This window comes from Peromyscus leucopus, chromosome 5 (genome assembly GCF_004664715.2).
Source record: "Peromyscus leucopus breed LL Stock chromosome 5, UCI_PerLeu_2.1, whole genome shotgun sequence".
Classification (NCBI taxonomy): domain Eukaryota; kingdom Metazoa; phylum Chordata; class Mammalia; order Rodentia; family Cricetidae; genus Peromyscus; species Peromyscus leucopus.
Window position 1 is genome coordinate 120,839,794 of NC_051067.1, and position 27,156 is coordinate 120,866,949.

General features: G+C 48.9%; 1 protein-coding gene across 2 annotated transcripts in view; it reads left to right on the forward strand.

Annotated features, from left to right (window-relative positions):
- Window positions 1–12,291: 12,291 nt before the first annotated feature.
- Cdh13 (cadherin 13) overlaps window positions 12,292–27,156 on the forward strand; it is a 1,005,873-nt gene continuing 991,008 nt past the window's right edge. The window contains exon 1 of one of the 2 annotated variants that reach the window (XM_028875721.2): window positions 12,292–12,574. In XM_028875721.2, the coding sequence (XP_028731554.1) occupies window positions 12,530–12,574 (45 nt within the window). In that variant the 5' untranslated portion in view covers window positions 12,292–12,529. The remainder of the gene's footprint in view (window positions 12,575–27,156) is intronic. The other variant, XM_028875722.2, reaches the window with a different exon arrangement.

Consider the following 27,156-nt stretch of genomic DNA (forward strand, 5'->3'; position numbering starts at 1 on the left):
TTTTGTCAGATGCTAAAATGGCTACATCAGCTTGCTTCCTATATCCATTTTCTTGGGATATGTGTTCCATCCTTTTACCCTGAGGTGATGTTTATCCTTGATGTTAAGCTGTGATTCTTGGATGCAGCAGAAGGATGAGCCTGCTATGGTGGGTTGTTGGGCTCTAGTGGAGACATACTGTCTTAGCTGTTATTGATCATACTTTCATGCTGGGATCCAGACATCTGGGTTTGGGGATATTCTAATGCTAGGTGCTGATGTCTGGCCTTGTCATTTTGTAGGGTGGATAATTTTGTTCTTTGGTTTCTGTTGCCCTCTCTGGTTCTTAGGAGAGTGTGGTAGCTGTGTACTACCTGGTAGGAAACCCTTCTGGGATCCTGATAGGTGTGGCCACTGGTGTTCCAGGCAAAATGTGTTTCTAGGTAATGTGACATTTAGAAATGGGGATGGGCCGAGTGGGGCTGAGGGCATCCATAGGAGGGAGGAAAGCTGAATGTTTCACCAGGATCTGCTTAGTTCCCTGGGAATGGGAGCACAGAGTGAGGAGAGGCTGCAGCAGGTGGCCTGCTACAGAGCTGAGGATGAGACTGGAGGACTGGACTTGGAGGAATGGAGGGAGAGGTGAAGATCTACACTTAGCCCACCTGCTTCTCTGGCCAGAGGGGCCTGCTGGTTTCCAGGGAGTAGCTATTGGATTGGGGGCTGGGATAAAGCAATGAATAGTGGGGAGGAAATTTGGAGGGACAGATCTGCGGGATCCACTGGAGATGCGGTAGAGGAAGGGGAGGCCACAGCGGGTGGTCTCGAGGGAGCTGGGGATGAGACTGGGGGGTTGGTTTTGGAGAAGCTGAGGGAGGGGTGAAGATCTGCAGTTGGCTTACCTGCTTCCCTGGCTGGAGTCATTTTTGAATTTTGAGACTGGGTGTTTCTAAGTGGCCCAAGTTTACCTAAGACTCCCCTGCTGTAATCTCCATGACTACAGGCTTGGACTACCAGACAGGCCTGATTGAAATAATTAAATAATAATAAAATCAAATATGACAATATTTTAAATAAAAATAATAAACCAGTAAATTTAAGGACAAAACAATTAAGCTCTTGATTAGTTCTTGGGCAACAGTCCTTATTAGTTCTTCAGTTGTTCCCACCATGTGGTACAGTTCTTGGCAGACGGCCAGTGCTCAACAGTGATGAGCTAAGTACTTTGCCTGGCCTGGCTCTGGTGAGCATTGGAATGGAATCTGACTCCAAAGGAAGTCAGAGAAAGGGAAGCCAGGGCTTCCAGGGGAGGTGTGGCCTTCATGGCTGCACAGAGAGGCTGTGGAGGCAGCCCAGCATCCAGGGGCTCAGATCTGTAAGCTAGTACCATAGGTCACTTCACTCAGGGAAGGTTGGCCAGTCACACTCATCAGTGGAGGGAAGTCACCACGTCTCATACAAAGCTGGCAAGGAGTCCATGAGGAAAGCATGGAGGTGAAGGGTTTGGGCATGTGCCATATGCTTGATGAATGTCCTGGTTCTCATCACTGTTTCTGATGCATGCATTTACTAATACACGCCATTATGTGGAAGTGCCGTGTGTGCCCAGAGCCGGGTGTATTAAGGCTGTGGGAGAGAATTGGACTTGGTCCCTTAATTCAGACAGCTCCTGAGGGACACCTGTCAATGAATCGCTTGTTCTAAGTGTGTTTGTTAGAACTGGAGAGGATCTGGAGAGGGTGACAGTTGAGGTGGGCTTTAAATGATGACCTGTGGCCACCAAGTGGACTTCTATCTGCACAGCGGAGAGGGGATGGGGAGACCTGCAAGGAAGCAGGAGACAAAAGGGACTGAAGATGACGTAGTCTCCCAGGAGGTGGGGACATGGCAGAGGGCTCCATGTGGTCCGTGTTTGAACTTTCACTGGGGAAAGGGAAACAGATTGAATCCTGCTGCTTAATGTTTCATGCCAAGCTAGGGATTTGGATTGTGATGGTAGGACCTCAAGTTGTCACTGAAAGGTGTGTGTGTGTATGTGTGTGTGTGTGTGTGTGTGTGTGTGTGTGTGTGCGTGCAGGTGTGTGTGTGCAGGTGAAGGACAAATGTTGACATTAGGCATCTCTATTGCTCTCCACCTTATTTTTTTTGAGACAGGTCTCTCTCTGAATCTGAAGGTCACTGATTTGGCTGTATCAGTCGGCCAGTGAACTCCAGGGAATCAGCCTGTCTCTCCTCAACTTCAGTGATGGGTTACAGTCATGCACCACAATGCTTGACTTTTATGTGGGTGCTGGGGATTCGAACTTGGGTCCTTGTTCTTGTGCTTTACTGAATGAGGACTCTTTCCTGCTGCCTCCACCTCTGCCATGGAAAGTTTTATACTGATGCTAGAGAAGTCAAGAATAAATGTCCTCTCATTTACTTCGAAAAGGGATAATGCCCTGGTCAAAGCAGACACTCAATACTTACTGGTTGAGTTAAAAATTACCCTGCTGGTACTGTAGAAGTCAGACTGGGGAGCTGGATTTCAGCACACTGTAGGTCAATTACTTTGATTCCAGAAAATCACTTCTTTTTATTATAGCTTGATTCCTGTTAGCAAAACCAGTGTTGATGGATGGATGGATGGATGGATGTGTAAATGGATGGATGAATGGGGGAATGAATGGATGGATAAATGTATGAATGGATGGTTGTCTTTCTTTGGTAAGAGAGGGCTGGCTTAGGGGCCTGCAAGCTATTTATTCCCACAGAGTTAGGGAAGTCGCAGAATGAGTAACCATTTAAACTCCCAAGGAATAAAAACAGGGCCAGAGGCATCTTCTGGGAATATGCTGAGGCCTGTCTGTTACCCATGGGGCTCTATGACAAGCTATGAGAATTCTTTGTCTTCAGTCTTGACACTGTGGTCTCCAGAGTCCCTTGGGGACAAACAACAAATCAATAGATTCATTACATGTACAAGGACCTGGCACTTGGAAGAAGCTTGAGATGAATTCCTGACCTGTCAAGGCAGAGAAAATCAAGTGAAAACACTCTAGTCTGCCTTGCTCAGATGTGTCCTGGCTTGTCCCACCTTCTCAATTCACCTTGGGAAAGGGTACCCTCAGTTTACCCGTGGCCTGTCCCACAGTCCTCTGAAGCCCAGTCTCAGCAAGATCTTTGAGGACCTGGCATGAGTCATTGAAATGTGCATCCTTATTTCTGACCAGAATATATTTTCTGGGTGGTTTCATGGCAGGGTCTGGCCATCATCAGCTCTGGGACCACTCTGGATTCCCAGTGAAGCTAATACAGTCAGAAAGCCTCCAGCATGTGCTCCATAGAAACGTCTATTCATGTCCTTTAAAGGTGTGTGTGTGTGTGTGTGTGTGTGTGTGTGTGTGTGTGTGTGTGTGTGTGACAGAGACAGAAACAGAGACAGACAGAGAGAGAGAGACAGACAGACAGACAGATAGAGACAGACAGACAGACAGAGACAGGGAGAGACAGAGACAGAGACAGAGATGGACAGGAAGGGTTTTCTGATTGAACTTGGAGCCTATCATTTCTCTAGGCTGGCCGGCCAGCAAGTTCCTGGGATTTACCCAGCTCTATTTCCACCCAAACACTGGAGTTAGAGGCTGCACACTGCCATTCCTAGCTCTTATGAGAGTGCCGGGGATCTGAACTCAGGTCCTCAGGCATCTATGGCAAGCACTTTATGCCCTGAGTCTTCTCCCTAGTATGGGATTCTTGATGGGACACAGCTTAAGACCACTAATAGGGCAGAGGGCCGGCACAACATCAAATGTGTAATGTTAGGTTCTCCCTCAGCACAGGCGAGTGAGAGTTTTGGAGGGGCCGAGCAAGGTCTCTTTGATCAGCACATCCCTTTCCTATCTACTGAATGTCTGCTGTGTGCCAGGCCATGTACAGGCAAGAGCAGACCCCACCTCCGCCCTGACAGAAGTTGCACACCAGCCATTCCAAATCTACAGAGGCTCAGATTAAGAAACGAAAGTATCTTGGGTTTGCCTCTTCTGCTGTTCACTTAGTTAAATCCCAGCAGCTGCCACCCATTCAGAACCATTAAAATGTAGTTTTCTGTGCTTAACGTGCTTCCACAGATTAACTTCCCCCCACTCATTACAGTGGCCCTGACCTTGGTCTATTCATGAAAGACCGCAGACACCATTAGCCTGGTGGGTTTCGTTCTATGGAACAGCAGCTTATCTACAGAAGCATTGGCAGATTTGGATTACATTGCAAATGAATGCATCCGCTGCAGACCTTTGGGGATCTGCACTGCATTGTAAATAAATTTTCCCTAGTAATTGTCAAGTGATGGCCTAACAATCCTGCTGGCAGGATGGAAAACGCCACAATGCAGCGGCTTTGCCGCACTGTTCAAAGCGGAACCAAGGGATTTGCCTTGGAGGAGACAGGCAGCCAGGATTAGCTGGGTGAAAGGAGAGGGCCACTGGGTACGTGGAGACATTGTTGAGGACTTGGATTTGTGATTATTAGAACATTAATTACGGGATATGCTCATGTAAATGTCTGTGCCAAAAGTGAGTTCAGTTTTCAACCCTACCCTGAGCAGAACACAGTCCAAAGAATGGGGTTTGGATTAGTTATTTTTATACAGTCGTGATTTAAAATAAATAAATAAATAAAGTCTTGACAGGAACAAGTTAAAAGGGGAAGGGTTCATCTTGGCTCAAGGTTTCCGGGGGATAGGATTCCTTATGCCATGGCAGCTGGGGCGACTCTGCCCCTAGTGGTGAGAGCTTGTCTTGCAGCTTGTTCAACATATCTGTGGATCAGGAAGTAGGACACTCGGGACAGCTGGGCTGGACTATAATCCTGGAAGAAAGACTCAGTGCTAGCAATCCACCTGCACCAGCTATGCCTTCTACCCCAAAGGCTCCACAACATTACGCAATGTTCCACAACAATTCCATCAGCTCGGATCAAGATTTCAAACACAGGAGCCTGTGGGGGGACAGTCCACATTCAAACTATTGCAGATTCTTTTCTGCATCAGTGTTTTATTTCTGAACAACAGACAGCCACAGCTCTCTATGTGTCTCATCACGGTAAGCATTGTTTCCTACCTATCCATGGCTGACTGGGGCTTGGTGGATCTGAACTGAGCAGCCCACTGTGATGGGCAGTGTGCATCTGGGCTGAGCTCGGGTTGGGGATACTTTTCCTGATCTATCCTTGAGTAAGCTTTTGCTGTGTGCCAGGTGCTGTGCTGAGCAGCAGAGGGTGGGCGTGGGGGCAGGCTATCATGTCATCACTGGGCTCTACGCACTGCTGAGAACCCCGAGTTCAGACGCTTGTTATCTTCTAAACAGTCACCACAAGAGCCTCCACCCAAGTTCGTCCTCTCTTCAATCAGGTGAAGAAAGTGATGTAAAATGGGAATGAGAAATTGAACTCCTCCTTTGAGCAGCTTGAATGATGCCTCCCCTGGAGACAGGATGGAGGCTGACGTTTAATCAGGACCCTCAGCCAGCTCAGCTTCTCTGGGTGCCATCCTCTGGTCACTAGCCTGTTCCCCAAATCCTCCCTCCTCTCACCTTCCCCTTTGTTCTACCTCAGGGGTTCCCCATCAGGAGAACACAAGCAGGCTAGAGGTTGTGGTTTGGGGACCCGGAGAGCATTAGGACAAGTCTTGTTTCAGGGCACACCTGCCAAGTAGATACATAACATCACACTCACGAACACCCACATAAATGCACATGCTTGCCCCACACAGGCAATGGCATTTTGCAACTTACCTAGTTGGGACTGTGATGAATAAACTTTAAGTTCATTTAAAGTCTCGTGTGGGGTTATGAGCAATATTTTGATTTTGTTTGTTTATTGTTTATTTAGGTCAACATTGAAAAAAGGCCGGCTTCTGGTAAGTGGGAAACCAGGATAACTTCTGACAGCAGTGGAGTCTGACTGTGGTAAACTCCTCCCTCCCCCCACCACCAGCCCTGTGGCTTGTGCGTCTTCCGGTCTCAAAAGTCTCCTGTGGTACCTTGTGACGGGTTATATCGTCCCTCTGAGTCATAGCTTTCCAAGCACAGATCCTCACCACATCAACACTCTTCCTGGTGCTTAGCTCAGTGGTTCTCAACCTGTGGGTCGTGGCCTTGTACAGTGGTCTCCTAAGACCTTGAGAAAATACAGATATTTACATTATGATTTATGAGAGTAGCAAAACTTCAGTTATAAAGTAGCAAAAAAAAAATTTAATGGTGGGGGTCACCACAACATGAGGAACTGTATTAAAGGGTCACAGCATTAGGAAGGTTAAGAACCACTGGCCTAGGTTCATGGCTAATCTGCAATAGACTCATTCTGAGTAGTTTGAGAGGACCAAATGAATAATTGCAAGTTATGCAGAATTCTCTAGAGCAGTGGTTCTCAGGATATGTCTTCTGTGTTGTAAACACCCCATCCCTGAGTTTCCAAACCAAGTCTGGGCAGAGGCCTGAAATGTGCCTTTCTGGTATGACTGACTCTGGCCCAGATCCAAGCTCTGAGAGCCACTGTGCTGCTGAACTGACCTGCTTTGTTTCTCAGTGCAGAAGTGACCCCGGCCACTGATTTGGGGTAAGGGAGACACCTAGAGGGGGTTTTAATGGTTTTTCCAGTCACGGGTTGAATGGAAGGTCTGGTGTCTGAACGCCCAGTGTTGTTGCTAGGGAGGGAGGGGAGTCCGGAAGGCACAGGCCAGTTTAGCTGAGGTGGCCCAGTATCCTCCATTAGATACTTGTTGCTGTGATAAAATACGATGACCAAAAGCAACTTAGGGAAGACAGAGCCTATTTTGGCTTACGGCTCCATAGGGACAGGAGTCTATCGTGGTGGGGAGGCATGGGGGCAGGGAGCAGAAAGCTGAGTGATCGCATCTTCAACTACAACAGGAGTCAGAGAATGAACTGGAAGGTGCGTGTGTTTGGGGGAAGCGCGTGTGTTTGGGTCTGCTGCCCGTGATGGACTTCCTCCAGCCAATCTCCGCCTCCTAAAGGTTTTGTAACCTCCCTGAAGCAGCAGCAGCAGCAGCTGTTCAAATACGTGAGCCAATTGGAGACATTTCTCATTCAAACTACCAGACACCCCAGCCCTATACTCATTGCTGTGTACAAATATTGCTTCTATTAAACATGTCCACAGACCTAAAGACGCGAGGGAGTGTGCCCTGTCTTATTCCTCAGCGTGGGGGCTCTTCTCTTGCTGAGGAACGTCAGGAGGATGCCACACTCTGTCTTCCACAAAAGATCTCCAAGCACCCCCATTCTCATTCTAGCCCCAGCAAGCTGGCCCACAAACACTATTTCAAGGCTTGGGGACATCATAGGGAAAGTATGTGTAGTGGTCTTTATTGTTAACATCACACAACCTAGTCAGGGAGGAAGAGAGCATCTCAGCTGAGGGATTGCCTGGACCAGATTGGTGTGTGGTTGTGGCTGTGGGGCATTTCCTTGATTGCTCATTGATGCAGGAGGGCCCATTCAACTGGGAGCAGTGCATCCTTAGGCTGGTGGGTCTGTGTTAGTTATGAAATCTAATTCAACAGGAGCCGTTAAGAGAATGAACAAAAGCCATGGTTTCTGTTCCACTCCTCCATCATTTCTGCCTCAGTTCCTACCTCTGGGTTTCTGCTTTGAGTTCCTGTCCTGGCTTCCTTTAACAATGGACTGTAATTGGTGAGCTGAGAAGGACCCTTTAGTCAGAGTGCATTACTACAGCAGCAGGAACACACCACCACATTATCTACTTTTGTTATCCTAGGAGCAAATACTGCCACTCCCCACACACACAAGCAACACAAGCAATGACTTGAGGGAGGAGAGGCTTATTTTGGCTCAGGTCCATCCTTGAGGGCAGGTGTGGCCGCAGGTGGTTCTGTGGTAGTAGAAGCATATGGCAGCCACTTGCTCTCACCTCAGTGGAATTAAAAGGCAGAGATGGGACAGGAAGTGTCCATCTGTCTATAAACCTCAAGGCCTGTATTACCCAGAGATGCACTTCTTCCAACCAGGCCTCACCTCCTAAAAGTTCCACAACCTCCCGAAACTGTGCCACCAGCCGGGGACCATGCACTTAAACATGTGATTTTGCCAGAGTTGGGGGTCCATCTCTCATCCAAATCTTAAGGGAGAGCAAAGTGAAGCAGAGAGGGTCTCTTGGGACTTGGACTTACAACTGGCCCGCCATTGTTTCCCTCTCCTTACAAGTCATGTGGCAAAGCCAAGTTCAAGGTGAAGCATGTGATGTTGACTGGAGTGACACTGTTTAGAGGAACTGGTGACACAGAGGAAGTACCGAAGGCTCTGAAGAAGCACAGAATGGTGTTCTGGCTCAGGACAAGCAGGTGCTCCACTAAGCAAGACTTTAGTGTTGAAGAAACCTGAAGGATTGTGCACCGTTTTAGGATGGAAGCATGGTTAGCATTAAGACTTACTGACTAGGTATGGCCTGGACTTCCATGCTGCCCCAGTATGCCCATCATGCAACGGGGTCTCCAGGCACTCTGAGAGCTGTTTCTCTTCATGGGGATGCCTGTTTGTCTTGCTTTTTTTTTTTTTTTTTTTTTTTTTTTGAGACGGGGTTTCTCCATGTAGATTTGATGCCTGTCCTGGATCTCACTCTGTAGACCAGGCTGGCCTCGAACTCACAGAAATTCGCCTGGCTCTGCCTCCTGAATGCTGGGATTAAAGGCGTGTGCCACCGCCGCCGCCCAGCTTGCCATTGTTTTGTTACGGACAACAGCACAGGCAAAATTTGAAAAATGTGTATCTCTGCTAGACTATACACCTACTGCTATCAGTCCATAGGAGCAGACACACCTGCACATGCATGCACAAACACATACACACATCCCACATGCCTGTGCACATACACACAAGCCTGTGCACATCCCCAGCCATCTGTCACCACTCTGGAATGTATTCAGCCACATCATCCAAGCAAAGGAAATAGTCCCAAGCCCTGGCACCCACAGGAGGCAGCTGCCGGCTGTCAGTTCTCCGGCCAAGTTGAAGTGCCTTGACAGGGTGTGAACCTCCAAAGGGTCTAAAGACAGTTTCACCTCTGCGACAGTATCTGGACTTGCTGAGGGCTGGTGTAGAGGATGCAGAGTGGGGACAGGGAGAGAGCTGTGGTTCTCAGAACCAGCATTATTGGTCACCATTGATCAATCCATTAGTCAAAAGCCCCCCGTTAGGGAGTCAAAAGGAAAACAAGCTGAACCGCGCAAACAAAAAATGGATTTCCTTTTCAGAAGCCTTTTATCATCAGAAGCTTTGGTTGATCAAAACTCCATCCCATGCTTTATGGCCAAATTACATTCTCTGAGTGTAGAGGGGAGTATGGGGGAAAGGGGACAAGTAACATTGGGCTTTGCAGCCATCCTTGGAGTGTGACTGTATTAAGAGTATCATTTTATTGAATAGAAACTGAGGCTTAGGGTGTCAAGGCCACAAGTTCAATGTAGATGGAGTCTTCAGGTCTCTATCTAGCCCTCATTCTGCAGGCAAGGCTCTTCCTACCACTTTAAGCTTAAAGAGCCAGAGACCACTATGGCTATTAGGAGTACCTCAAGGCTTGAAAACTCAACTCTGCCCCACCTTGGTGAGTCTGTTTATAGAAGCTGAGGCAAGGAAAGAGTAAGGACCAGGCATCCTTGAAGTCAGAACTTGGCTGGAGCTTTTCTGCTAGAGAGTAGAGGTTCCCAGGAGAGAAGCCCAGGGAAGCTGGTGAATGCTGGTATGGGATGGTCAAGATTCCAGTTCACAAGCCGCATCTGTCTTTGCTGAAACCATCAAACTCACAGAGCCATCCATGCCCTGAGACTCATCCTCTCAGCTATGTATGTGTGTGGTGGAGTGAGGTCAGGCTAGAGAACTGCCCTGGTCTGAGCCAAATCATCTCCCTCATGATTTGGGGAATATCTAACTACTGGCCTAATTGGGACAGGGCCAATTCTGAAGGGCTGTTCTAAGTCGGGGGCTCTGAGATGGAGATGACCTTATTTGTAAGCACACCTCTTCACATCTGTTTCTGTGGTCTTTTCCTGCTGAAGTTTCCCTGAGAATACTCCCCAGTAAAGAAACATGCACAAATGCCCCTAATCCCTATTGCCAGGGAAACCAACCAACCTGTCTGTCAGTGGCCATGAAGCACCCAGCCTTTCAGTGACACATGTCACTCCCAACCACAGCTTCTTGGCTAGATCAGCTCACATGCCCCACCCCAATCGGAAACAAGTCTAGCCCTGACATTTACTCAGAAGGTGGAAGTCTGGATATATTTGGTGAGAGGCATTAAGGGTGATGGATGGGAGAGAGCACAGGAAGGCTGACCAAAGTTCAAAGACAAGACACCAAATTGTTGCTGAGTACAGCTTAGGACCCTCTCTACTCAGAAAAGGGCCTCTCTGGACAGAGCTGTTGTTATGGTGATAAGGAAAGACTGTCCTATTCCACCAGTGCACATCGCCTTGGTCTCCCATCCTCTGAGCTGAGCTGTCCCTCATTTTCTGTTTCTCTGTCTGTTTGCTAATCTCTGGTCTCAGGGCAGCTGGCCTCTGGTTGACCAGATGGCTGTTTTCCTGGAATAGCGACTAATAGAGATTTCAGGTATCTTTATTTGAATCTTTTTACACTCTATGCTTGTCCCTTATCAGTGAGCAGCAACATGGGTATGGATTTCCACACACATGGCTCTTACATTGTCCTCTTATGTCATATCGTCTACTAAAGACCATATTTATTAAATGCTCAGGGCAGATGGCATTATTTAGGCAATTAGATGAACAGATGAGGCAGTGGTTTCCTCAGCATCTTTGTGGGCTCTTTGGGTGGCATTTGCTGTCTGCAGGGTGTGCAGTTGGCTAAAACAACAAAGCCCTAGACAGCAAAGCATTGTTATTAATGACCTTGGAATCACATGCAATGACCTTATGACTAAGGAGCAGTCGAGGGGAAAATTTTAGAAAGTATGTCAGTTTGCATGTATGAATCCTTACTGTGATCTTGGGAGTTTAGGAGTTTTAATCAGACAACAAAGAGAGACACAGAGGGTCTGGGCAACTTGCTGCTGAGTAAAGAGCTGGGGTGTCAGCAAGCAGGGGTGTTAGCAAGCTGGGGTATCAGCAAGCTAGTTAGGCTCCAGACTCTGTGCTCCTTTTTACCTTCTGCTAGTTCTTGATTAACTTAGCCATCTATTCTATAACATATACCAATCACTGTTTCCATGTTCCAGGTCCTAGCTGGATACTGGGCTATTTCTTCAACCCACTGGATCTCAGCATGATCCATTGCTCAGTGTTCTGCTATGACAGATGCCATATAGTACATTTACACCAGTATTGAATGTAACTTAGACACATTTCTATAAGAAAAGTGATGTCACTCATTTTTTCATATTGCTTTGGCCACTAGGAAGCTCATATCCAAATCACAGCAAAGCAGTTGTAGTCTGGATTTAGCGTTGTAGTTTCCTCAACTTTCCAGTCGCCCAGATTTTCTATCTCGGGTAGATAAATCCCCTTCATTGTAAAGCACCATAAGTCCTTCTAGGAAGAAGGTTGCATGGAAATAAGGACTTTACTGCTTTAGCTTTAAATCCCTGTGAGGGAAGGCACACCTTATGGCCCTGTTACTCTGATCTCCAAGGCTCCCCAATTGTAAAATTCCTTGAGCCACGGCTAGCACTATTTTGAGCCCATAGGAATTGTTCGGGGCCCCTGAAAGGTCACATCCACTGGGGAAAAACAGAATTTGCTCAAGTCATGGTCTTGGCTTTGGTGCACGCTTGTGGAGTGGAGGCCAGTCACACTCTCACCTGAGCAGTTAATAAAATCTATTGCTCCTTGATGGATTTTTCCTGCAAGCTAGAATTGATCTGTCCTCTTTGTGATTTGTGTGATGGCAGAAAAACACCAAACACCACTGTGGCAGAGCCACTTTGGGGGGGGGGAGAAAAAACGGGGGGGGGAGCACCAAAGGCAAAGAAATCTACCAGTAAGGCTTTAAGGACATACAGGGCTGGGGCTGCTGGGGTCATTTTATGTGATTTATTGGGAATAAAGTGGATCTTATTAACATTTTAATAAAGAGAATCTTTTTGCACTGTGTAAGAAGTGGCTGCCAGTCCCCGGTGCAATTCCAGTTCTCAGGGAAAGTGGAATCGGCTGGCATTGCCCAGCCTGATTTGTGAGGCTGGGCCCCAGGAGTCCAAAAAAAAAAAAAAAAAAAAAAAAAAAAAGCCAGCGTGCTGCCTCCTTGCTCTGAGGGGGCTCTCCCCCCGTGAGGTGCTCGCCCCTATCTGCCATGCAAAACGAGGGAGCGTTATGAAGGAATCCGTCTTGTAAAGCCATTGGTCCTGGTCATCAGCCGCTACCCAATGCTTTCGCGATGCTGCCGCTGATCTATTTGGGAAGTTGGCTGGCTGGCGAGGCAGAGCCTCTCCTCAAAGGCTGGCTCCCACGGAAAATATGCTCAGTGCAGCCGCGTGTATGAATGCAAACGCCGCCAGGCGCTTCTTCTAGTCGGGCAAGATGCAGCTGAGAACTCCGCTCGCCCTGTGCGTTCTGCTGTCCCAGGTAGGGAACGCGAGCCGCTGGCAGCGCGCTCCGCACCTGCTTTCTGCATTTGGATCGCCCTGCTTGGCGATGGCCAGGAGCGATCGGAGGGTCGCGGGGCTCCTGACGCGGCCGTGCAGACAGACCCGGCTCGCTCGGATGCGAGGTCACCCCCAGCTCCGATCCTAGAGGGGCCTGGCTCCCCATGCCGGCTAGTCTCGGTGTGTGTGTGTGTGTGTGTGTGTGTGTGTGTGTGTGTGTGTACACGCTCGTTCCGGGGAGGACAGAGCCTTTTTGCAAGCAGGGGCGACATCCTGGCTGACATCAAGTGTGGTAACTTTGGTTCGCCTCCTCCAGAATCTCGTGTATCGGATACACACTCCTTTCGAGGCGACTCTTGGGCGTTGTGCTTGCCCCCTTAGCCCAGCGTCTTAGCCGGGGAAGAGCTGTTGCGTTCGGGATCGCGAGCTGCCGGGCTGCGGGGCTGCCGGGCTGGGAGAGGCCAGAGCTGGCATCACTGACTTCCCGGGGCGCTCGTCCTCTCTTCGCCCAGCCCGGCTGGCGAGCTGCAAGGCGCCTCCCGCCAGCGGATCTCCGCAGCCCGGCTGCTGCTGTCGTTCAAAGCACAGGCGCCCGCCGCTCCCGCATTGGGGTCTTTTGGCTTTCCAGCCCCAGGCTCGGAAGGGCCTTAGCGCGGTCCCCTCTCCAGAGTGCAGGCCCAGTACCCCAGCTTCTTGGGCCCCCATTGTCCAGCCAGCTGGAGCTCCTGCCGGAGCCAGGCTGCAGCCTCTGTTGTCTTCCCCGGGCGGGTGGTGCTGAGCGTAAGGAAAAAGTTCAAGCCTCCCCACCAGGCTGCAGCTGCCGGGTAACCCTCCAGATCGCTGCGGTGCCTGGGCAGGGCTGGCAGAGCGGGGGAGAGGCGTTCCGGGGTCTCTCCTCAGCCGGGCTGAAGCTCTGAAGCTCAGAGATCCCTGGAAGTTTGGGTGTAGGATAGCAATGCTTGGGGGACATACCAGAGGCATTGGTGGCTAAGGGGGCACGCCCAGCACTCCCCCGGGGACTGAAGCTCCAGAGAACATACTGACTCAGTCCCTCCTTGTCCTTTTAGGCACCCTCTGGGACCCAGAGCTGGCAGCCTACAAGTGGGTAGGAGAAGTGTAGAGCCATGCAGAAGGGAGTGGAGGAGAGAGGGGATGCCTGAGGCATGGGTGTTGAGTTTCTGGCCAGGATTCTTGGGTGCCAGAGGAAAAGGCACATGGTTGAGCACGAAGTGGGAAAGAAGAAAGGAAGTCAGGGTTGTATAGGTAGCCTTCTAAGAGGAGATGGCTGCTGGAGAGGAGCTAGCATCCGAGAAATGCAATGACCATAGAAACGACTCAAGGGTGGTGTGTGTGTGTGTGTGTGTGTGTGTGTGTGTGTGTGTGTGTGTGACCCCAAGTAAGGGTAAGATGCTAACCGCTGGCCAGGCTCTCCCATCCTCACTTCTGACATCTTCAGTGGACACACAGCCCAGGGGTCCACACAGTTGCTCCTTTCCCACCAGGAATTTGTTTGCTGGTTCTCTAGGGGTCCTGCTCTGAATACTATGCTTGCCTTTGAATCAGCTTTCCACATCTCTAGGGCTCTAACTATCCCTCAGGTAGTAGATTGTATGTCTCCCAATTAGCAAGGTGGGGGAAGAGCATACCTGGATGGAAAGATCCAGGCAGATCCTTCCTGCCCTCGGCTGCTAGTATAGCCACCGTGGGCGAGTTCTTCACCCTATTTGAGTTGCCAGGTTCTCCACAGTCGAAGAATCCATCACTATGAGCCCTTAGAACTGCTAGGCTGCTGGGTGGACAAGGCTGCATGCAACAGGCAGCCCTAGGCAATGTGTTAGCATCTGGGGCATGGACTGTTGCCTTCCCCGGGACTTTCATAGTTTTCCTGTCTTCGTGTTTCTCCTTCAGTGTGATTCCAGGGCTCATCCAAACTGATGTTTTCTGTGAGCAAAGCAGACTGTGGGAGAGCTTGGGAAAGCTTCCAGGGCTGGGGCTAGGGGCTTCAAACAGGGTGCCTCTGCAAAGCAACTGGTGTGTCTCCTCTTGCAGGGCAGGCTGGCACAGTGGGCTTTGAAAGCACACTCGGTTGCGTCTGAACTGGAAATAAATGGCCAGCCCTGAGGGGCTTATTTCTCTCTTTGATTGGCGTGCATAATCAGAGCACGGATCTGCTTTAGGACGGTAACTGATGTTCTCCCGGAAGTGGTACCTGGAGGGGAAATAGTCTCTACCCACGCAAGGTGTAGTTGAGTTCACCAGCATTCACCAGCAAGGGGTTTAAGTGCAGGGGTTCTTTGTGTCATCCAGAAAAGTGGGTGTGTGCATCTGGGTTGGGGTGTCTCGGAGGCTTTGAGTCAACAAGCCTAACCCAAACTTTCCTGAGGCAGAAAGAAAACAGAAGAAAGGGGAAAACAATGGGATAGAGCAAATTAGTCACTGCCCTGCGGAGCTAGGGCAAGCCCGTGTGTGTTTTTCCACACACTCATACACACAGCAGGCACTGGGCCCAGCTTGGAAGCTATCAGCCTCTAGCTGCTCATTGGCAGACTTGCCACTTTCCAAATTTGGAAGGGTTGGGGGTGGGGGTGGGAAGCTTCTAAACAATAATGGCTGGAAGACCTCTCTTTTCTCCTGGGGTGTTCTGGGAAAAACGATTCTGGAAGTATCGGCTGGAATTTGGCTACTGTTATGAATGGGCAACAAATGAACACAGAAGTGTGAGTTAGAAATTCCACTGTGGATGGGATTGCCCACTCCCATGAGGCAGCACTTCCACCCTGCCCAGTTTCTCACCATGCATGAGCAATCCCCCAAGAATTAATTTCTAGGGAGTGGCTCAGGTCTGGAGAGCTGTCCCTCCAGAGTGTCCGAAAGAATTTCATGGAATTCTGTGCGGTTGGCTTAAAGTGGAAAGTTCTTTCTGAGAGTGAGCATCTTGCCTTTCAGGACCTCAAGGGAGTCTCCACATCTTCTCATGTGGCCGCCACTCTGCCTGCTCTATTTTAAGACCCTGGTCCATGTGCCAAGCCTTTCCGATGAGGGCAGGGACTCAGAGTCTGAGAGGGCACCCCCAGCCTGGTGACTTCCACCTGTGGCAGACTGCACTATTTCAGAAGTTCCAGGGAAACAGGGGGGAAGAGAAAGGATTCACAGTGGTGAAAATTCCCATGTCTAAACATCATTATAAATATTTTTAGCGAATCCCAAAATAGTTTTGATACACTACTAGGCTGAGTATGTGACCTGGATTTGTGTAATTCCACCGAGTTACTGGAAGCCTCCAAGGTCCTCTCAGCAGACCTTCCCTTTTCTGTCTCCTCCCTTCTTCCCTTTTCGTGTCTTGAAATCTCCTAAATAAAATCTATTTCCTTCTAGAAGAATCCTCCATGTGTTAGCGTGAAATCACTCACCAATAAAACCATGCCAACCATGCCGCTATCTTCCAGTACTAGGACTTGGCTGTGACAAGTGACCGGCCACCTGAAGTTAACTCTCTAGATGAAGGGAGAGCTCAGGTCCTGAGAATCTCACCTTTCCTTTCTGTCGAAAAACCACAGCTACTCAAGAGCCCAGATAACTTCTCTTTCGTGGAAAGCAAGGAAAAGACTAAGCTATGCTTTCAGTTCCTACCTGATGACAGGCATATTATCTTAACAGCCCAAAATCGTTCTGTGGTTGCGTGTGTGTGCACACATGCCCATCTTTGTATGTTTTGATCTTGTTTTGTACCTGATGAAAATTTTCTCCAGAAGGGGGCTCCATCCACAGCCTTACAAAATTCTCAGCCTGAAGCTCTTATTCTGGAGAATTCTGCTGAAGCGAAACAGGTCCATCAAAACGAACACTTTTTATTCTAGATTTTCGACTGCACGCTGTCCTGGATGGGAGGGTCTGTCGTTTCCCACTGTCTTTCCATCCTTCTCCTCCCCTTTCTCCTTAGTGCTGTGTTCCTGCGTTCTGTCTTTACTCTTCCACACTGGGTCCCTGGAGGGTGAGCGCAGGAACAATTTTCAAAGGATTTTGTGGACAATGCAGTATGGACTAGGAGGAAGTTTGGACATTTCCTGGTGTTTTGATTTCAGTTGGAGCTGGTTTTATTTTTTAGGCAGCAGAGGCAGGAACCATTCTGCCTGGGAAGGAAGATATTTTTTTTTGCCAAGACACACCTACCAGGAGAGAGAACCCCTCAGTCACAGCTTGAGCTCCAGCACCTCCTGAAAAGGAGAGGGAAATATTCGTCTGTCATCCAATCACAATGATCAGTCCAGTAGAATCGAATCAAGTGGCCAGAGGCTTGGGCCCCCCTTCCATTTAGCTGTCAGCGAGGTGTCCAGACGTCCTGGAAAATCTGGCCTCTTGAGGGATGCTGCCAACACAATTCCCCATGGCCTGTCTCCTCTGACACCAGAGATACAGGATGGTGGCTGTAGTCTGGGGTTAAGGATGAGAGTCATCTTTCTCTCCTGGGTTGAGGCTAATGTAGAGAAATACCATCTCAGACTTGTTCCCACCTAGCCAGAGCCCGGTGGGAGAGGTGGACTGGGGGCTAGCCAATTGAACCTCATGTCACCTGTCTGCTTGATGGGATCTATCCCAACTCTTCCAGCCCAGCTTCTAGGCAGGGATTCAGACTGGCAACAGCCGGTCAACTTAAACCCATGAAGGTAACTGGTGGCCCAAATCTTTTAAAATTCACGACATCACTACATTTAAAAGACAATCCAGGTTTCCTGCATTTCTTAAAAGCCCAGAGGCCCTGGCTACTTAAGCTCTTTCCATGCCACGCTGGTTGGCATGCGCTGAGTTGCTACTGCCCCCTTCAGGCAGAACCTGCTTTGCATTTGGCCACAATCCTCCCCATCTCCTCCTGGAAGCCATGCACTTACTGTAGGAACTCTGCCTACTCGACCCTATAGCTGACTGATGCTGCTGTCCTAAACCGAGGCCCAATCAAATCCATGTGGGTAACTTCTTCGCGATATGCTACTTTAAAAGGAAGTAACCTAGGACTGGGATGCTGGCCCTCTGGGTAAGCATGCTTGTTGTACAAGCACGAGGGCTTGAGTTCAAATTCCCCAAACCAAATGTAACCCCAGCACTGTGAGGGGTGGAGGCAGGATGATCACCAGGGCTTGGTGACCACCAGCCAAGCTCCAGATCCAGCGAGGAAGTCTGTAGAGTGTAGAGCAGCACACCCTAGATCTCCTCTAGCATCTGAATGTGGGCGCACAAACATGTGCACCCCACTCATGAGCACACATACCATACATTCACATAATAGTGACACACAGTAATAATGATGATAGAAGGGAGGAGCGGGAGACTTTCGGGTCCCTGTGATGAAATGCAGATGTGAGTTTTGGAACCAAGACAACCCCTCCTCCCCAAGGACATGATTGCCAGTGCTGTTGAGGGCCAACAGCACCCAGACCATTGCTCCACTCACAGTAACGACATGAGGACAAGCAGCACCCTGCAGCCCGAGTCCCTGTGAACCCTGCTATGTTAGAGATATGATATGATATGTGAACTCTGGTATGCTATACCCTCAATATCAAGATGTCCCAGCAGCCAGGGGTCAGGAGCAGAAAGCTGAGAAATCACAGTCTCAACCACAAACACGAAGCCCCAAGCAAACTGGAAGTGCGGCAAGACTATGAACTCGAACCCGGCCCCAGTGACACACTTCCTTCAGCAAGGCTGCGTTCACTCCCCAGACAGTGCTACCAACTAGGAGCCAAGTGTTCAAGAACCTGAGCCAGTGAAGGATATGTCTCATTCAAACCTCCATGTGGGCTGCCCCGAAGCTGCTGTGATATTGTGTGTCTGTTTGGAACAGCGGATTGGCCCTGCACAGTGTCAGCGTCGTGGCTGAGGTTCTTTGGCTCCATAAACACTGCAGTAACCTGTGTGTCTCGTCCCACCATAGTGGGTAGGCCTTTTGCTTGCCATAGCTACAGGACCCCCCACCCCCACCCCGCAAACAAGGTTAAATATAACTACACATTCTGGAAGTAAAGTGATTTTTTCCCCCCACTGCCAGCCAAAGTCAAGTTCTTGAAAATTAACATTAGCAATAGGCATGTTTTGGCATGTCACATCTAATTTCAAAGACACCAGCCAGTGTCACCGATCTGCTGCAGAGGCACAAAGACCCTGTGTCTCCCAGCTGAATACAAGCCGGACTGGGTGGAGGGCAGAAGTCCTGACACATGCCCAGGCAGGGCCGGAAATGAGCTCAGCCTCCTGCAGAGCCTGGAGGCCCGCAAAGGAATGCAGCAGCCTTCATCATCCCTGCCTCCTGGTCCCCTGGGCTGCTGCTGTTGCTTCCCTCCCAGGTGGCAGAGAACCATGTGTGTCCTGTGATACAAGACCGAGATGGTTGCTGTGCACTCGGGAAGCATGTGCTTCTGGGAGAATCTTTCTGTCCCTCTCCAGAGAGTGTCTGGACATTGCGGTAGAACCCATAGCTGTGATGGGCTGGGTAAGCTCACTCTCAACTGCCAGGAGCTGTGGGCATTTAGGGACATCTGACTCAGAGGTGACAAGTTATAGCCTGTGGGCTGGTTCCTGCCTGAAGCCTGTTTTTATAAATAGTTCATTTGGATCGAAGCCATACCTATTCGTTTATAGAATTGTTATGAGGGCTCTGTGCTTGAACAACAGAGTTAAGACTGCCTGGCCCCCAACGCCATCTGTCTCTATCAAAAAAATCATCTGCCCCTTGGTTCAGCTCAAAATTACAGGCAAAGTCGGTACATAGAGACTTTTCAAAGGGGTGTGGTGAGGGTTTCAGTCATCAGGGATTCTCCATCCCAGGTCCCAGGCCCAAAGTAAATTGACCTTAGAATTCACTTCGGACTAGTGCGCCCACAGATACCTAAGATTTCTGTACAGGCCCACTGTGCTCCATGTAACACTGGTGTATTTAGGGTCCTGTTGCTAATATGGCAGATTCAGTTTCTGTTCTCTTAGGGCTCTGCTTGGTAGGGGGGATCAATATCAATTAATGAATAATTGAAAAGCGAGACAACCATGGTAAAGGAAGGCAACAGGGTTGTGTGAGGCGGTACCACCACGCATCTTGTGCTTGTCTGCGTTTTTTATCTTTCTCCTCTACTGAAATATCCATCCCATGATGGCACGAGCTGTTGTGATCTGATTCATCCAAGTCTGTGTCCCTGTGGTTCTCAACAGTGCCCGGCATAGGGTCGGCACTCGGCAAACATTCATGGATGAACAGATGGACAATGGGAATAAGAAAGGCAAGGCATGAGACCTAGATAAAGGGTCTGGGAGGCTTCTCTGGCAGCCTTATGCTGGATCTCAACGCTTCAGGATGAAGTCGGTTGGTGAAGCCCTGGAGAGGAGAGGCATGGGAGAGGCATTCTAGGAAGAAGGCACAGACTGGCTGAAGCCTCTGTGCAGAAGGGGACAGTCCAGCATGGACAGTGGTCTGGGGTGTGGCCAGGAGGTGGCAAGCCCTTGGGCCTGTGTTGGTTGCTTCAAGAGTTTTAATGTTTGTTTCCAAGTGATAGGTAGCCATGAAGTTCACAAGAGGAGGGTGTAGAGGAACATGGTTCAATTTCCACTTTCAGAAGGTCACCCAACTTCAGTGTAGCAAATGTCTGGAGTGGGATATGGCTTCAAGAAGATACCATGGGCTTGAGCTCATGGAGTGGAGACAACCAGAAGAGAGGTGACAGGACACGTGAGAAAAGCAGATGAAGGCTTTTGTGGGGAGACCTGCAAGATATAGGGGTGGCTGGGTTAGAGATTTCAGACAAGGGCTGAGGGGAAGGGATCCTGCTTCACTTCTGACATTTCTAATGGGAACTTGTCACTCAAAGAGGTGCTCGACATTAGCTGAGCACCTACATGTATGTCAGGGCAGAGGTGCTAGCCAGACTGTGTGCATGCTTAGAGGGCCATCTGGACCCCATTATATGGGTGACCCCAAACCCTGTCTATGCCTGCATTGGGGATGGGCATCATGGGGGCCTGGATATGTCCTTGATTAGAGCGACCCGGGTGAAGCCTCCACAATTAACCAATCTCTGAGACTTTTCATGCAAAAGATATTTGAGAGGAGCCTTGCCAAGCCTTTTAATGGTTTTGTGAACATTCAATCAGCAGCACTAGAAATATTTCTAACATGAAGCAAATAATGATCTACCACTTTCAGAGTCACTCGGCGAATGCTAACAAGCCTTTCTTCCAGAGTGCGGTGTGTCGTCAGTGACTTCCGCACTCTGCGCACGGGATAAGAATATCCAACTGGGTGCCAGGCAATGGTGCTTTGCTAAGTGCCTAACAACTTTCTCTCTCTCTCTCTCTCTCTCTCTCTCTCTCTCTCTCTCACACACACACACACACACACACACACACACACATCTAAACCATGTAGTTGGCACTATTTGACCATTTCTGTGGTGTAAATACTCCCACTGTGGGCAGTTTCCATCTGCAAACCTGTAAGTTCCCTAATACATTTACAGTGGGTATCTTGAAAGTTGTTATTAACTGACTCCCACACACTGTGAACTTGGAAGCTATTTCAAGCCCTCATTTCATTCACAATGTGACCTTCAGCAGAGGAGACTCAGTGGTCTCATCTGTCAAATGGACCAGCTTCTCATGAGAATCAAACTGAGAAAAGGGAAAGATGGGTGTGGTGGTGTGAGAGACCCTGTTTTAGAGACAAACAATAATCTTAGGTGAGCCAGGCAGGGTGGCACATGTCTCTAATCCTAGCACTCAGGAAGCAGAGGCAAGTAGCTCTCTGTAAGTTCAAGGTCAACATGGCCTACATAGTAAGGGTCAGGTTAGCCAGGACTGTCTGATGAAACCCTGTCTCAAAACAAATCAGAACCCCAAAGAATCCCAAGGTGGATGTTACCTAAGGAAAGGCATTCCAGTTTGTCCTCTGGCTTCTACAAGTATATACACATGTACATGAACTTACACGAACAGGCACTTACATGTTCACCTTCACACACAAATATGTACTCCCTGATCTGGAGATACAGGGAGGCCTGATGAGTTGTGAAGATTTTATAGGTTGCTTAAGGTCCTGATCATTGGCAAGGAAATAGCCCCGCCCCCACCACACTTTACATCTTCTTAATACGGGATTCCGCTGCTGTGCCACAGGCCCCTGTGAAAGCCCTGGGTAAGTTCTCAGAGCAGCCTTAAGACAGGTTGTAATTTAGCTCTCATTGGTGATTAGGGCTCTGTAACCCTGAAGGCTTTCTTGGTATTCAAATGTACACTGGTATCAGCACTGCATCTTGGTTCAATGGAGATACAAGCTTGGGTGAAAAGGACTCATCTGGAAGTTGACCCAAGGGCTCAGAAGTGAGTGAGTGAAGACAGAGAGACATGGGAGGAGGGATGCACTGAACCAATGATTCCTGTGTCACTGATTGAATACCGTCATGGGCAATGGGCTCATGGCTGCTGGAGGCCCCCACAGGGAAACTATGTAAAATTTCTGAACCATCCGCCTGAAAGACGGGCAGCTAGAGCTCACCTGTGCCCACCTTCTGCTAGTGCCCTGCTACCACCCACTCCTCTGCATTTTCTCTGTTGAGCCTTTGCTGGTGTGGTAAATCATCCATGGGTTTGTGGGTTCCTGGGCAGAAGAATAGAGAGGCATGCAGGTATTTGACCTGGCGTGAGTATGCGGCATCCCATCCACTATTGTCAGGAGTTCCTGGAACTTCCCTCCACACATAGAGCCAATGATGGAAGAATGGACTGTGGTAATGGACAGTCCTTTTAAATTTTTATTTATTCATTTATTTTATTTATTTATTTATTTATTTATTTATTTTTCTTGTTGTGAGTGTGTGTGCGTGTTTACATGGGAGTGGGAACATGTGCGCAAATGTGTGTGCATGCATTGTTTGTATGAGTATACATGTGTATGGGAACATGTGTGTGCATGTAAATGCCCAAAGCTGACACTGGTGTCTTCTTTGATAACTCTCCACTTTATTTATTGAGGTAGGATCCCTTCCTGACATCAGAGTTCACCAAGTCTGGCTCATCTAGCTTGCAAGCTTGTCTTGGGGACCCCATCTCTGCATCCTGAGTACAGGGATTACAGAAGGCCCCCATGCCTGCTTGGTTTTATGTGAGTTCCGGGGATCCAAATTCTGGCCTCATGTTGAGCTTTATCAGCTGAACCATCTCCTCATATGCTGGGCATTCTTTTGATTTGGGGTGAGCACACATCTCCAGATACTCTCTTTCCCACTAGATGGTCACACTCTGCTAATGCCCCGGGTTGCTACTTTAATCTTGCCTTTGAGATAGAAAATATCCCCACTACTTTTAGATAATTAACAAGGAAGCAAACTGAGGTGAGGGGAGTGGACTGTGGCTGTCTGGAGGACAGCACATGGGAGAAAAGTAAAGCATCTGAAAGAAATGGCCCTCAGCCATTCAGTAAGTCATGGCTAGCAGGCATCTGCTAAGTGTGAAACACCCTTCAAGACACCAGAAATGCCCAAATGAGTAAGGTAGACCAGATGCCTCCTGGCGAGCACTCACAGTGACACAGATGAGCAGGGGGACATATGTTGTCCATCAGGTGGCAACAAGTGCTATGAAATATGACAAAGCAGACAAGGGATTGCCAGGGAGAGAGGCTACAGCTACTGCCTTTCTGTTGGGGGCCGGGTAACAGATTACTCTCTCCCTGTTTCCTTAACCCCGTTGTTCTGCCACTCCCTGACCCCTGTGATCCTGTGGTTTGCTTTCAAAGTGATGCTGTGAGTTTGTGGAGAACAGAAATGGTGCTTGGTGGGTGGGTGTTGAACAACTGGAGTCAGTGGCAGCCTCCCATCCAGCTCTCGACTGTGTGTTGGTTGGTTAGATTCATCTAGAGAGATTCCACTTTGTTATTGTTGATTTAATTCATCTGGAATAATTCTAAATTGGTATTGCTGACATACAATGGAGCTGAATTTTACTCAGAGGTTGGGTTGTAAAGTCAGGGTTTAAAGCAAACACAGAGTTGTCATTAACCTTGAAATCTTTGAAGTTGCCCATTAAAGTGCAGTATGCGTGGTTTTGTGTATGCAAGCCTGTGCTGTAATCAATATAGAAAAATGTATAATGCATGCGGCCATGTACAGTGCATAACAAAGAATATAGACACGATATAATTTCACAACACTTAATTGCAGTGGTTACATTGTTTTTTCCCTTCTGTCTTTTTTTTTTTCCTGGTAAAAAAACTAGATTTGTGATAGTCAAATGTGTGTATGATGAGACTCCTTGCACCCCTTTAAGCTGGGCTCCTGATCATACACTCCTCATCTGGCTAGGAAGTGGGAAGGGCCGAAGGTATTTCCTCTTCTGTGTGCTACCTCATTTTTATCTCTTATTCCAGCCCGGTGCTTCAGGGCAGGAGAGCTGCAGATGCAGACATAACACTCGCCAAAGTTGTGGCTGTCTGTGTGGTGTTGACTCTGGGTGAGGACCCCTTCGGTGTGCAGTACTGACTAGGAGTAAGGTGACCTCCATGTGAGGGGTTGGCTATGAGTGACGCCCTCTCTGGAGTTTTGAATGTAGCAGCTCACCTAGTCATGTAATGAAGAATCCACTCTGATCCCATTGCCCACGTGGGGAAGGTCCTGGAGGCCTGAAAAAGGTCACACAGCTTTAGGGTGGAGATTCAAACTCAGTTTCAAACACACAAGGTCGCATGCTGTATGAATCTATACAATGGAAGGAAATGTTCTGGGTAGACAAACCCATGGAAACAGAAAACATATTAGTGGCTGCTGGGGCTTGGGAGGGGTAGGAAGGAGGGACTCTAAATGGAAAAGGGGTTTCTTTGGGATGCTAGGAATGTTTTAAAATGGGATAGTAGTGCCAATCAGCACCTGCTGTTGCGGTGAACATATTATCTAAACCCTCAGCAATGTGTATTTTGACAAGGTGCAATTCATGTTATTTTAATTGTGTCTCAATAAAACCAAAGTGTGATTAGACAGAAAACCAGGCAACTCTGGGGCAGGGCAGCCCAGGCTCAGGGCTCCGGGTACTTGGTGCCTGCACATAGGACCTTTCCTGCAGGCACTCACCATGAATGGTGCAGTGATTTGAAAGAAAATGACCCCCAAAGGGAATGGCACTATTAGGAGGTACGGCCTTGTTGAAGTAGGTGTGGCCTTGTTGGAGGAAGTGTGTCATGGTGAGGGAAGGCTTTGAGGTCTCTTTTGCTCAAGCTTTACTCAGTGTGACATTGAGTCCACTTCCTGTTGTCTTCTGATGAAGATGTAGCCAGTACCATGTCTGCCTGCACGCCGCCACCATGCTCCCTGCCATGATGATAATGGACTGAACCTCTGCAACTGTAAGTTACCACCTCAATGAACTGTTTTCCTTTATAAGAGTTGCCATGGTCATGGTATCTCTTCACAGCAACAGAAGCCTTAACTAAGACAAATGATCCCGTTGCACCTTACTTCCATGAGCTTGGTCACAGTGCAGGTATTAGTTACCCTTTCTCATTGCTGCAACCAAGGACCTGGTAAGAAGCAACGTCAGGGGGGAAGGGATTATTTTGATTCAGTTTACAGGAACAGCTGTTACAGAGAGGAAGGCATGGTGGCAGGAGCATGAGGCAGCTGGTCTCTTTGCATCCACAGTCAGGAAGCAGAGAGAGATGAACACAGGGATTCCACATGTTTTCTCCCTTTGGCTTGGTACTGGACCCCAGTGCAGCCATAAAGCAGTGCTACTCACTTTCAGGGTGGGCCTGGCCTCTCCATTTGAACCTTTCTGTAAACACCATCCCAGACAAACCCAGCAGTGTTTCCATGACGATTCTAAATCGAGTTGACCTTGGAAATTCACCGCCACACTCTTCTACGCCCTTCGCTTTAGAGAGACAAGGGTATGAGAGACTTGGTGTGTGCAAGGTCCGGTATCAAGATCAAGAACTAGGTAGCTCGGGCTTACATCTCACTCTTGCTGGCAGCACAGATTTTTCTCAGGCTGGATTCATCCAATTAAAGTCACCTGTGAGGACCAGCGCTGCAGGTAACCAGAGCCCATTAGGAACAAAGTCAGGGCTCTTCACTTCTCTTCTGCTGATTTGTAAAGTGCATTAAGGACCTTCTTCATCTACCTGATTGTTATCCCAGCCCAGGCGCTCTGCTCTAAGGGGCTGGCAGGAAACCTTGAGGCTATAGAAGGAAGAAGTTCCTTACCCTAGGCAGCCCGGAAAGAGTGGGGTGGGGGGAAGGACTCTAGCAGGCTCAAGCAGGGTAAACATGGTGTCTGCGGTTTTGCCCTTTACCCTTCTCCCCCTTTTGCTACAGGCCTCTAGATCACATTCCTAAAGCTAGCCCCCAAGGTCTGTTCCCTTATTTGGCCACTGACTCATTCCTGAGACAAAACACCAAGGTCCAACAATCAAAGTTCATTGTCTGACTAACGCGTCCAATCGGGATTTACCTACTCGCCCTAGCACAGGCTCCGCCCTCCCCCCTGAAAACCCCCTCCCGCAGACACAGCCTCTCTTGCTTTTCCTGTTTGCTTGTACTTGCTGCTGCTGCCTTTGCAGCACACCCCTTCTGCACCCCCGCCGCTCCCCCAGGGGTAATACATCTCCTTTGTGCTGAGAATCTGGTGTCTGGGTGTGTCCTGTACCAATTCCAGGTGCCAACCTCCCTTACATAGGAGGCAGGTGGAAGAGAGAGGAATGAGCTTGGTTGACTTGCTAACTGGAATTATGCTCAAGTTGATATCATCTTCTAGAAGGATTCAGGATTTACCCAAATCAGCTTGAACCTTGGATGGTTCTGTCAAAGACTCCTACAAACAGGGGGGTGATGGGAAGGGACCTAAGATTTCAGGCCTCCTGGGGGTCTTGGGCTGACATCCAGGACTCACCACTTTTCCCACCTAAGGACACCACCTCCATCCCCATAAGGTCCTGTAGTTTCCAGCCCCCCACACTGTGGAGATGACTCTCTTCGCCCTCACAGGTGTGTTAGTTATTTGCATTTTTTTGCATGTTTAAGTACAGAATGACTAAGTCTTTAGCTATGTACAGTGGGACCAGCAAGGGCAGCTAAGGGCTAGTCTCCTGGCCAGGCTCGGGTCAGAATTTGTGTTTATGGCTTTGTCAAAGGCAAAGCTTGGGGGCCATCTGTGCCTTCCTGGGTTTGTAGCTTTGAGGAACCGGTGGAGTTGGGTTGGGAGCTAACTACTGGAGATGTAAAACCTCAGAGCTCTGGAGGGCTTGTGATCTAGTCTCCCAGTGTTAGGTGACAGTCTGTAGGCTTTGCCTAGTTCGGTGTGTGTGTGTGTGTGTGTGTGTGTGTGTGTGTGTGTGTGTGTGTGTGTGGCTTCCCCTCTGAGCCATCTCTCCAGCCTCTTCCCCTAGTGGTTTTTTGTTTTGTTTTTAGACTTATTTTTATTTCATATCTACAGGTGTTTTGCCTGAATGTATCTCTGTGCACCACATGCATGCCTGGTGCCAATGGAGGCCCGAAGAGGGCATCAGATCTTTCGGAACTAGAGTTACTGGTGGTTGTT